The sequence below is a fragment of the Coffea arabica genome, chromosome 11e, assembly GCF_036785885.1.
Source record: "Coffea arabica cultivar ET-39 chromosome 11e, Coffea Arabica ET-39 HiFi, whole genome shotgun sequence".
Classification (NCBI taxonomy): domain Eukaryota; kingdom Viridiplantae; phylum Streptophyta; class Magnoliopsida; order Gentianales; family Rubiaceae; genus Coffea; species Coffea arabica.
Window position 1 is genome coordinate 53911119 of NC_092331.1, and position 13390 is coordinate 53924508.

General features: G+C 36.0%; 1 protein-coding gene and 1 long non-coding RNA gene across 2 annotated transcripts; both read right to left on the reverse strand.

The window, feature by feature from the left end:
- Nucleotides 1-671: 671 nt before the first annotated feature.
- On the reverse strand, nucleotides 672-1697 carry LOC113716672 (uncharacterized). The gene is made up of 2 exons (XR_011824975.1): nucleotides 1467-1697; nucleotides 672-1295 (listed from the first exon to the last, which is right to left on the reverse strand). It is a non-coding gene; the product is annotated as an uncharacterized lncRNA (long non-coding RNA).
- A 29-nt stretch (nucleotides 1698-1726) lies between these two features.
- On the reverse strand, nucleotides 1727-6306 carry LOC140021387 (uncharacterized). The gene is made up of 4 exons (XM_072072147.1): nucleotides 5382-6306; nucleotides 4137-4208; nucleotides 1866-3458; nucleotides 1727-1764 (listed from the first exon to the last, which is right to left on the reverse strand). The coding sequence occupies exons 1-4, from the start codon at nucleotides 6304-6306 to the stop codon at nucleotides 1727-1729; spliced, it is 2628 nt and encodes an 875-aa protein (XP_071928248.1).
- Between the last annotated feature and the right edge of the window lie 7084 nt (nucleotides 6307-13390).

Genomic DNA, 13390 nt, shown 5'->3' on the forward strand with positions numbered 1-13390 from the left:
AAAAAAAAAAGAAGTAATTTTAGAGATGTGTTATTTATCATGTATTTTTTGAGCAAAAATTTGTGTAGATTTGATCTATAGGTGGCCTCACTCGTAGATTGTGCCACATCATGAAAGCAAAATTAAATATTCAGACTCCTTTTTCTATCTTCCTAGTTTCCACTTCATCCTAAAAATAAAGACAAAATACTAGTCTTCAATATTTTCTTGTTTGGTGGGGAAGGAGAGATTGGGTTGAGGGTCTAAACGGTTCGAATTGAACTAGCTTGGGACAAAATAACAAAAAACAAACCATGAACAATACCTACACACGTCAAATGATTCTATTTTCCAAACACCAAGGAGGTGGAACATGCTGAAATTTTTATAAAAAAAATATCTATCTACTGTTAAGAGAAGGTAAGAAAACTACTTTGCTATCTTTGTTCTTCGCATCTTTAAAATGTAATTTTGTAATTAACTAAATGCATGAATCTACATGCCACAGTCATGTTCTGTATGTATAAACACATATGCCTATGTGCCCCTCCATATGGTGATATATATTGATGATCAATTTGTTTCCCATTTATATGCAAAAATTGAAAAGGGGAAAGATGTATGAATAACTAAATGTAAATTACCACCTTAATTGCCATATATGTATGACAAGCATAAACACCAAGTCAACATATAAATTGGGATCCTGAACTTAAGGTCTCCATATTTGTAAACAAATTTATTGGCAATACAACATATCTCATTTCCGTCTTGAACTTTAAGCAAGACAAAGAGTTCCCCCATATACATTTGCACTCCAGGGCTCTGCCATATATTCAGTAGAAAAAACATGAGTACTACTTGAATGAATGGTAAGCCTTGGAATGAGACTTTGATATACTATGCAATTGCAGAAAAAGTTGCTAACGGATTATCTCATATATAATGGTATTACTATCTACTTCAAGGCGTGATGTCTTTGATAAACTGAAGTTTGATCTTCCGCAATGCTCCTAGAACTTCTTTCATGTTTATTCTCTCCACAGGAGCATCTGTCGTGCAACTTAAACTAAGTTGCAAGATAGACGATATGCATTCAATCTTCCTTTGTACCGTTTTATCTTCAGGATGAAGCAAGTCTCCGTCTATAACCTGAGTCACAGAATCTGGTGAGCATTCTTGTGTCCAACGCCTGAGGTTTAATTCTTCTGTAAACATCTCATCCTTAGGCTTTCTTTTTGTAAATGTCTCCATCAATATAATCCCAAAGCTATAAACATCACTACTTGTTGAAATCAATCCTTCTAGTCCGTACTCTAGCATCAAAAAATTTGAAACTAGTTGTTAAAGTCAAGTACTAGTACCAGTTCACCAATTTTACATTTTTTTCAAAATTTTTAAATTTCACATACTGTACTAGCCATTAAAAGTTGAAACTTTAATTTGAATGACAGAAAAAATTTGAAATTGGAATCAAGAAAAGTCACCTGGGGCAATATATCCAAATGTAGCAAGAGTCTTTGTTTGCATCACAGATTCTCCGTCTCCCAACAACTTGGCAATTCCAAAATCGCAAATATGTCCAACCATGTCTTCATCTAGGAGAATATTGCTAGGCTTCAAGTCACAGTGAACTATAGGCATTGAATAGCCATAGTGGAGATATTCCAAACCAGAAGCCACATCTATCATGATACCCAACCTTTGCTTGATGTTTAAGAAATGAGGGTTTGAATGAAGCCATTTCTCAAGGCTTCCATTGGGCATGTATTCGAGCACCAAAGCCTTAAAGTCAGGGCTAGAGCAAGCAGTAATTACTCTAGTTAAATTTCGATGACGAAGGCAGCTTAAGATTTCACATTCTCTGTCAAAGCTTTTAAATGCACCTTCTGGCTGCAAATCGAATACCTTTATGGCCCAAACCATCCCATTTTCGCGAATTCCCTTGTAAACTGAACCAAAGCTCCCCGAGCCAAGTAAGTTACTCTCGCTGAATCCATTTGTTATTTGTCTAAGTTCATGGAAGGACACCCTTTCAAATGTCGCCATGGGAAGCAAGTTCTGAGTTGGAGCTAGAATTTTCTTTCTCAACTTTAACCGTATCAAAAAAATTGAAATCACCAAGGCTAATATGACAGATCCTGATGTCAACAGAACAACCATGACTATCCTTTTTGTCCTTGATTCATGCTCAAATATACTTGCACAAGGTTGGAGCCAAGGAGCGCCACACAATGCTTCATTTGAGAGAAAAGACAGGTTCGTGAAATTTGCGAATGGCCCTCCATGAGGAATCGGTCCTCTCAATCTGTTGTAAGACACATTAAAGTATTGGAGATCTAATAGTACCTGTAATGAGTTGGGAATTACACCTTCCAGATGGTTAAAAGATAGATCCAAATGCCGTAACTGCAGCATATTCTTCATGGAATCTGGTATCGATCCTTGTAACTTGTTGTGCTCCAAGGATAGTCCTTGCAAATCCTGTAGTGCTCCAATAGTGCTAGGTATCCCACCCAAGTATTGATTATTTGAAAGGTTCAAATAGACTAATGCCTTGAAGTTTCCAATTTCAGCGGGCAAAGAACCTGTTAAACAATTTCCTGACATGTCTAGCTCCAAAATATCTCTAAGGCTCCAAAAGCTTGTTGGTATCATAGAACTTAAATTGTTAGAATTGAGATAAACGTATCTGAGTGTTGTAACATTTCCTAAACAAGAAGGCACCATACCAGAGAGCTTATTTTGTCCGAGTCCTAATTCTCCTAAGTTCAGCAAATTACAAAACTCACTTGGAATAGCACCTAGTATTTGATTGTCGCTTAGATCTATCCTCTGAAGCTTCAAGAACCATTTCATTGTAGCTGGAATTAACCCTGTCAAACTATTGTTTTCAAAGTACAGTTCTACTAAGTTGCTCAAATTGCCAATCGAACTTGGAATTTCACTTTTGATTCCGCACCTACCTGCATGAAAGGATTCGAGTGAGCTGGAAAGATTTCCGGTAGATTTTGGGAGGAAGCCATTCAGAGGATTCCCAGTAATCCTCAAAGATTTTAAATTCTTGCAATTTGCAAGAGACGTAATGAAGCTCAACCCGTTGGATCGCAAGTCCCCAAAAAAATCATTGTTTGTTACGGACAAGACTTCTAGTAATCTCAAGTTTCCAAGAGAATGAGGAATTGCACCAGTAAAATGGTTACCGCCAATGTCTAGTACTCTGAGCCTAGAAGCATTTGAGATGGATGTTAGTATAGCTCCAGTGAATGTATTTTCCCCAAGATAGAGTTCCTCAAGATTGGGTAAGAAAACACCTGAAGTCGATGGAAGCTCGCCTGAAAAACTGTTTTCCGAGAGGGAAATAAATTGTAGTGTTGAAATATTGAAAAGTTTCAGCGTGATGGGACCTCTCAACCTATTTGAGGTCAACTGTACAACTTCCAACTTGCTCAGATTACCAACCTCTTGAGGTAGTATACCTGACAAATCAAATTGGTAACAAGAAAATGAGGTATTCGACGTGAAACAATTTGGTCAAAGAAAGAGGTAAGTAATGAGAAAATGGACATATATAGGATTTACGTAATATTAAGCACTACGGTTTACAAGCTAGCCAGCATTTGAGTACAAAACGATAAAGACCAGTTCATGTAAATTCGGTTCCTAATATAGATGAACTAAGCATAAACTAGTGTAGCTTAAAAACATCGTTGCCCATTAAAAAGCTAACTCCCTCAATTTATCTAGTTCGCAGTGGTCAGGTAATTGGCGTTATTTGGCATCTTGTAATTCGAAGTTTGTCAACCAAGCTGCTAACAATAATTAAAGCATGACGACATGCCAAAACTCTTGGATATCATTTGTTTAGCTCTTGGAAATTCACGATTTGGAATTCACGACATGCCTACATCTTCCTATTTTCCATTGTATCATCTGTTAACCCCCTATCGGTATCTCTATTTTTGAAGTGATCAATTGGAATCCTTTTAGCTTATGCAGTGCACTAGTATGACTGACCGATTGACGTATAAGAAAGAGCCATATTTGATTTGTATTTGAACTCGCTCGACTTCAAGCTCAAATTCAAGTTTAAGAAAAGTATTCTAATGATGGAATAATGAAATAGATCTCATGCCAAAATGTATCAAGATTTTTACCTGTCACATTAGTATTCTCCATGCCTAGTTTCTCCAAATTATAGAGATTGTCAATGACTTTTGGAATTTCACCTGCTCAAAAATCACGGCATGATGATAAATATAATTAATGGCATGGCATAATTATATGTATATAATATATATGCATTTCAGAATTCTAAGGATCTTCAGTTTAGTTTCAAACAGTATCATGTAAATCTCTCATAAATATTGGCAAAATGACAATTACATACACTCCCAAAAATTGGAGGTCATTTTGGTGGCAATCTATATGCATATGTCAATGGATTTTTAAATGTATGCATAAATTAGAAATAAAATTGATATAAAATCTAAATATGCATATCGAAATTAATACTTTTTACATTTTCTTTCATAGACGGTTAAGCCATGAAGTTTCAAATGTCCAAAAATTTTAAGGGGAAATTACTCAAAACCACCCATGTGGCTTGAAAATATACTTTTAACATCCTTATGCTTTGGATTCAAAGACAAGAGAGATCTAATCCATCAAAACCAATGGTTTTGTACAAAAAGACAACTCTGCCCCATTAACATACATTGCGTTAATCCAAGATCACTCTGTGTTCGCCGTGCTTTGAGTTTTTTATTTCCTAACTTTTATCTTTATTTTGTTGAAAACAAAAACTTCTTTATTCACACGAAGTTTGCACCAATACTTAAGCGGTTAGCAATCATCAGAAATAGTGTATGTGATGTAAATTTTTCATGCAATTATGAGTCTAGTCTCAAAATCCTTTAAACCCAATGAAAATTTCTCAATGGGTTAAAATGATGGATTTTCAGTCTTAATTTGTACTCTACACAATAAACTTACATAAATTAGTCTTGGATGACAATTGCCAGCTATAACTAATAATTACTTTATAATGTTGTTGCAAATTTTGATTGATTAAGGACGAATATTTTAAATTTTACTTTTTTTGACAAAATAAAGATGAAAAAGTTGACAAATAAAAACATCAAAACATTGCAAACTAACAATTCAGTTTGAAATACATAAAGATAGCGTACAGAATGGGGCCAAAACTAGAATACTTTCAAGTAAGAAACAAAATTAAGAAAAAGAGTTGTCTTTTTGCACAAAACTGTTAGTTTGTATGCATTTCATCATCTTAGCTTTCAATCTGAAGTACAAAGGGGTTAGCTGTGTATTTGTAAACCGCATGGCAATTAGAGGTGCTCGAAATACACACCCAAAACAAAGTCAAGTTGGCAGCTTACCTGTCAGGTCATTCCCACCCAAAACTAAACGTGTAAGCGTGGTTAGATTCCAAATTTCTCTTGGTATATACCCTCTGAATTTGTTGTAAGACAAGGATAAAACTTGGAGTCCTGAGCATTCTCCGATGCCTGATGGAATTTCACCTTCAAAGTTATTAAGTGATAAGTAAAGCCCTTTAAGTTGTGGGAGATAATCGCAGATATGTGCTGGAAGGTAGCCCGATAAGCTATTATTCGTAAAACCAATAATTTGCAATGAGGAGAGGTTAAACAGAGCCTGTGGCAGAGGGCCTACAAGTTGGTTAAATTGAATGTCCAAAACTGTCAATTTCGGTAGAGCGCTGAATTCTTCTGAAAGATTTCCAGTGAAAAAGTTGTAAATCAACCTGATGGTCTCTAACTTTGTGAAGTTAGAGAGCCTGCCTGATAATGAACCCGAAAATCTGTTGTATTCGAAGTTGATGTACCAGAGTGCACTCAAACATCCCAACCATGATGGAAATTCCCCTTCAAAGTCATTGCTTGCAAGGTTGATGTACTTCAATCGATGGAGACGAGATAGCTCGGTTGGAAGATGTCCATGAAAGCTGTTATTTCTAACATTTAGCCAGACTAGGAAAGAAAGATTTCCCAGTTCTGGAGGTATGGTTCCTACAATTCCCATGTAAGAAAGGTTGATGGCTGCGACTCTGTGATGACGAGCATTACAAGTGATTCCAATCCAGTTGCAAACAGAGGAAGAAGTGGACCAGTTGGTTGGGATAATCCTTTGAGGATCGAAAATGGTGGCTTTGAAGGCAAGAAGAGCATTCAGATCACTAGCACTGTTGTTATGGTTGTTGGCTACAATTATGGTAGCTGAGCTAGTTGCGATAAAGTGCAACAGTACCAAGGCTCCAGCGAAAAGAAAATAAGTTGTCTGCATTGCTTATAGAGGCAAATAAAACTTGAGGAATGCCAAACAAAAGGTAAATAAAACACGAGCATACATTGTGAAATTGGGCAGGAGTTATATAGGCATATACTTGGGGTTGAGTTAAAATGTTTCCACGAGGAAGTGACAAGGTTTTGACAAATTGAAGATCCTCATTTGTTCAACTAGGCTCTATTTTGATATGTTTGCTAGTTTAAATTCTTTTCTTCTTTTAGATTTCTCTATATTACGCTGGCAAAACAGGAAGTAATTTATGGAAAATCTGTTTCTCAATTTGGTGAATTAATATAGCTTGATTCTATCTCTGAGACTTATGTTTTTAATTTGTCACAATTTGAAACTAGCTTTTTTTTTTTTATGTATTCTTCTACTTTTGAGCAATTGATATGACAAGCAATCATATTCTAGCGTTCTATGTGGCAAAATTGAATTTTGAGTATAACAATTTTCCAGGAATGATGAAAGGGGTACTACTCCAAGCCAAGCTAAAATTATTATGTGTTTGAAAATCTCTATACAAAAATAAATTGAAGGATAAAAGAAGAGAAGATGCAGAGCAAGTGTCCTAAGCCTCCATGGGCCATTGTGTCCAAACACAAGTTTTTGCCAAGAACTACTCTAGTCTAAGTCCCTAGACTTGTACATGAAAGGAAGGCACTTGACTGGAAACTCTTGTACGAATCTAGTCTACGGCATAAGTGGGTTAATCACGTTTATCTTTTAGTTAAATGACCAAATGAGCCCTGCGGTTGACCAAATTACATTTTCGCTTTATTTGTAGAAAAAGTTCCCCTAGAGAAGGAAACTACAATCGATTCTCCTATTTTTCTTTATAATTAAGCTTCGTGAGTAGGTAATCATTAGCTATCAAACTTTTTCTTTTCATTTATTTATTTCTCTTAACTTTGTTCTTCTGTTGATCAATCATCTTGCCTTGGAAAGTAGATCAAGAAAAAAGTTAGAAAAAAAAAGAAGAAGAAGCACTACATCGGATGATATAAGTCACTTTGGCGTTGATTGATTGGTGCTGTGCGTACGATTTAGGCCTTGTTTGAAAAGTTAGTAAAAAAAGAAAAAGAAAAAGAAAAAGAAGCACTACATCGGCTGATAGAAGTCACTTTGGCGTTGTTTGGTGTTGTGCGTAAGGATTAGACCTTGATTGAATTTGCATTTCTTTTTTCAAGAAATTTATGTTTTTCATGAACATATTTTTTAATTATTATTTTATTTCATATATATCAAATTATTATACTATATTGTTCTACGAAAACTTCAAGAAATAATAATCCAATTGCACAGTCAGAAAATTAAGAACTCAGATTTGGACCTCCCACAGCCAAATTTTTTAGGGGATAAAGTAACAAACATCTGCAAATCTTAGGGAGAAATTATTTATTTTCTTTCCTCTTCTTTTTTTTAAAAAAAAATTAAGCAGGATGGGATTTAAGAAATTGGTCAACGAGAGTCAACTGTATTTTGTGGGTAAATGTGAAAGATTGGGAAGGAAGGAATAGCTGTCAGTTCGGACCACCCAGTTCGCGGAAATTCTATACTGACTTTCTTATGGTAGTGAAGTGATTGTATACTGCAATTATCTTGTGCCAGCAACGACTTGTCCTTCATAGGAAGCCCAACTCACGGAATCATATAAAGCGAAGAATGCTTTGGTCATCATGTTTGGTTCGCGTACCAAAGTGGTAGGAAATTAGATTCTCAGTGTTTCTGATTTTACCAATAGCAATAAACAAATTGCCATTAGTCATCCGTTTTGACTTTTGAATTTTGGTCTATAATAATTCGAATTTGGATCATTGTAGTACCCCAAGTTATAAATACTAAAACTAAGAGTTTTAAATTAAAATGATTTGCAAATTAGATTGAAATTGTGTTCGATGTGTAGTAGGAATTCTGTAATAGAAAACATGCAAAAACTGATTAAACTTATTTTTCTTCTTTTTCTCTCATTTTTTATTTCATTTATTCATCCTGATAGATCATAATTTGTTGCTAAATTTATAATTATTCTTCCCTTGATTTTAATCAAATATTGTTTTAATTGTCGGATTCTACTTATATTTGGTTAATGATGCTAATTGTAGGAAAACAAGCAAAACGTGATTAAAAGTGGTAATTTTTCAATTAATTTGATGGTGGTACATTCGGGACCTATATTCAAGGCCAGAAAGTCGGGATTGATATTGGTCAATTTCCCAATTCGAGTTAACTTCCTAATTTGTTAGCTGTCAGGACTCTTCTTATTTCGGGGATCATTCTTGTAAGAATCGAAAACAACCTAAGAGGAGGGTGAATTAAGTGGTTTAAAAACTGGCCTAGATATGAGTCACTTTTTGAAATCTTTCCCTCTTTTTCTGAAGGACCACACAATGGAGCAATTGATGAATAAGCACAAGTGCTTGGGAATAGAAGAGATAGACAATTTATATTGCAAGACAGTAAATAAAAGGATAGAATAGCAAATCAAGTTTCAAACTCCACTTGAGTTTGAATACTACTTTATATAGTAAGCTTTTTCAAGTTGATCAACTTACAACCAATCTCTTGTGTACAAAGGAATGATCACTTCCTCCTCGCCCCAAGCCGCATTTGGTCAAGCAAGGAAGTTTTACTATCACTCGGATAACCCTCACAAAACTACACTATTGGAGAAATAGAAACACATTTGAAAAGCTTATTGAAAATTCCACAACTAAGAGTACAAATCTTCTTTAAAGAGTATTCTCACACTTGAATCACTCAAGATCTGATGTAGTCTCAATGTGCGAAAGTTATTTGAAGTGGTTGACTTTTTCCTTTTTATAAGGGACCAAAAAATTCTTCAATTAATGCTGCCAACGGATAGAAGGCAACTGAAGAGTCAACTAGCCGTTGGTGGTGTCGGACGTCCGGTAGGCTAGTTTTCTGCTTCCGAACGCAGGCAGTGAGTTCAAAAAATTTTCTTGAAATATTTAGGACGTCCGGTACCTCCAGAATATGCGTCCGAAGTTATGATGTAAAATTGAAAATTCTTCCTCAATTCGTTCGGACGTCCGGTGCCTCTAATGTTTTGCGTCCGAAGTGTCGCAATGTTTATCGAGCATCTGGTACTCAAGTGTTGTACGTCCGATCGAGGTCAATTAGTTTAGAGGACTTGGCTCATCATCTTCGGACGTGTGAGATTGGGTTCTTCATGCGTCCAAAGTTACTCAATGGTTGTCGGACGGCCGATACAGTTTTTATGTGCGTCCGACAGCTATTTCAGCATATGTTAGCCTTTGAACCTGTTCTGCTCCAATTCTGGAAAGATCTATTCGGAGAGTATTAGTAACATCCATTTTTTGTAATCATCAAAAGTTACGGATTGAGATAAACAATCTCCCCCTTTTTGATGATGACAAAATAATGGATGGAATAAAAAGGTTTTAGGTACAGTTCACCCTAACTTAATGCATTCAGGAAGTATTCACACTTCCCTTCAAAATAATCACAACTCCCCCTTAAAATGACTCCCCCTCAGATATAGATTACATGTCCATATATTTAAAATGACTCCTCCTCACATATAGATTACATATCCATATATCTCCCCCTTTTTGTCATCATTGAATCAACCAGTAAAATTATCCATATTACCAATGTATTGGTTCACCAATATTGTCACCAAGTATTATCAGCAACACACATCCAAATTAAATTTAGCAAACCTAATATTGGCAAAACACAGCAACACCATCCATTCAGAACCAAAACCAAAATATTATCAATCAAAAATTAATATTTGCAGATAAACTGAAATAAACAACATTCAACATAAAGGATAACTAAATAGTTTTACAGACCAGTAGAGGAGTAAAATCCTTAAAACAGAGCAAAACAAATGTTTTTAAGTGCAAAAGATGCAAAAACCTAATATGAACTATTATCCTTATCATGAAATGCAGTAACCTAGTAGTGCCTATATGGTGATCTTAAAGGATCCAGGCCTTCTTCTAACCAGGCGAAACTGGGCAGAGTCTTCTTCATCAGTGTCCTCATCCTCATCATCATCATCCTCTTTAGTCTCTTCTTCAATTGCCAGAACTTTTCCCTTGTCCTGTGGTTGAGAACTGGAGGCACGGTACTCTGGGGTAACTTCAGTGGTTGACTCAGTTCTAGGCTCCTTTCGGTGTGCATTTTCATTTTTCAAAGGAATGGGAGGTACAAGCATATTCCTTTTGGCAACGAAAGTGGCTTGTTGATCAGAAGTCATGATCATCATCAAGCCATCTTCAAGAAGCAGAATATGTTGTTTGAGGTCATCAAGTAGAGAGATGACCTCAAGGTTGGATGAAATATGCATAGAGGCTGACCTTCTAGGATGAATGGTGAATGGTGTCACATACATAGACTGGTCTCGAGGAGTCCTAGGGATTACAAGAGTTTCATGAAGATTTTTTCTTCTAGACTCAGAGACAGTTTCTTTGTAGCACCAATGACTCTCAAAAAATTTCAGATTTTTCCTTTCAAAATAAGCCTATGAAAACACAGTTGATGCACTCTCTTTTGGAGATTTGCCAGTAAAGGGAGTTTTGAAATGAGTAAAAATGGGAGTCAGAAATTTTTCATAGGACAGTTTTCTACGACTATCAGTACTGATTTTGAGCAGAAATTTGTACATGAAAAAACCAAAATCAATTCGGATTTTTTCAAGAAAACTGTAGAACAGATAAAGTTCCATTTTGTTTGCATCAGTTCTGTAACCATCAGTGGGCACCAACAGATTTGAAATTATGGTAAAACTGATCGGGTTTTGAGGACTAAGATCTTCCAATCTTGCCTCAACAGGAGTATTAAAGTGAGACTGAAAATAGGTCATCAATTTTGCAACATGAAAGTGATGGTATGCAGAGGAAAATTCTTCGTAAGAAAAGAAATTTACAATTTTACCTTTAAAACCATCTTCAATTTTGGTTTCCAAAACAGAGTTGACAATATCAGGATTCAGCTCTATGTTAACAGAATTAACACGTGAAATAATATCAGTATGTGATTTACCCTTTCTAAGATTTGCAAAGAATTGATAAAGCATGTCAGGATAGTAGGTGTTTGGAATGGTCAAAAGATGAGTCCATTTTTGGAATTCAAAAAGGTTGAGAACGGATTCAAGGTCAAACTTACGGAATTCGTAGGGAATGATGGTCCTTTGAGTGATGAAGCCTTTCTGCGAGATCCATTTAAACCTCTCCCTGGCTTTATCATTGATGAACTTGGGCAGGGAGTTGGTTCAACAGCAGTTTGGGTCCCAAGTTGTTCATTTTCTGGATGCTTTCTTTTTTCACTGCGCTGTGTAGTTGGTGCAGCACTCTGGACACCAGACCTTGTCCTTGGTGACTTCTTGGTAAATGGTTCATCAGTCTGCTGTTCCTCAGCATTTTTCTCTGCATCCTGTTGTTTCCCAGATAGATCAGCAGTTTGCCTTCCCTTAGGTTGAGCAATGCTCTTTCTTTTGGCAGACCTTTTTCCTTTCTTGGGTGATTTCATGGTGGTTACATCTACATTGGTAGGCTGCTCCAGTTCCTCTTCATTGCCACTTACTAGATGCCCTTCAGATTGAAGCTCCTCCATCTGCTCATCGGATGGTTCAACCGATAGCTCTCTAGTTTACGCATTCTATTTTTTCTTTGCAGATTGTCTCGTTTTTTCACCACGATTTTCTGTTTTCTTTTTGGGTGATTTGGTGGATGGTTCGATAATTTGAACATCTTCATCCTCCTCATCACGAAACTTGAAGGTGCGTCTAGTACTCACGAATCCTCCTCTAATTCTCACCATGATTGCAATACAGTGTGATCTTGTTGTGTAATGTGATACAAATAAGTATCAAATGATGAGGAGTGCAGTATGAACTACAGTGAATGCACGAACTGTCCATAGAGGGAGAAATTTTTGTGGTTGGGGTTTTGGGTAAGAATTGAAATTTATAGTGCAGTTGACGGTTGGGGGAAGTTATGATGCACAATAAACTCGCAATACGTATGGAATGTGTCGGTCAGGGTGATTTCTTGGTACTTGTTTCGAGAAGAGATGAATTTGAATTTTGAAATTGTAAGGAATATGAAGAGTTGCGTCCGAAACAAAAGGGTAAGAATGAACTGAATAACGCAGAGGGCTTCCTTATAAGACGCAATTTTTGAGTGTCGGACGGCCGAATGAAGTAGAGCGTCCGACACCTCCGTCCGAACCAAAATTTTCTGGGTAGATGATCAAGAACACTGTTGGACGTCCGTTCTAACACATCGGACGTCTGATAAAGAGTGACCAGAGAATTTTTTCTGAAACGCCCAATTTTGTTCTCAAAAATACAAATTGATCCAGTGGTAAGGCTTTTGTGAGAATATCAGCAATTTGATCTTTTGAACAGACATATTGAACACAAATTTCACCCTTATGGACAAGATCGCGAATGAAATGATGCTTTATATCTACGTGCTTTGTCCTAAAATGTTGGATGGGATTTTTTGTCAAATTTATTGCACTAGTGTTGTCACAATACATAGGCACACAATCATATATCAATTCAAAATCTTTAAAAATTTTTTTCATCAACAATAATTGAGCACAATAAATTCCAACGGCAACATATTCAGCTTCAGTTGTAAATAATGAAATAGAATTTTGTTTCTTGATAAACTAGGATACTAAGCAATTTCCAAGAAAGTAATATGTACCTGTTGTACTTTTTCTATCAACCCTACAACTGCCAAAGTCAGTATTAGAGAATCCACACAAAGGAAGTTCATGACACTTAGAATACCATAGACCAAAATTCAAGATTCCTTTTAGATATCTAAAAATTCTTTTTACTGCATTTAAATGAGATTCCTTTGGACAAGATTGAAAACGAGCACATAAGCACACAACAAACATGATATATGGTCTACTAACAGTTAAGTAAAACAAACTACCAATCATACTTCTATACTTCTTTTCATCAACTTTTGTACTTTTTTCATCCTTGTCAAACTTAGTAGATGTGCACATAGGTGCTCTGACTGGTTTTGAATCATCCATTCCAAATCTTTTGAGCAGCTCCTTGGTG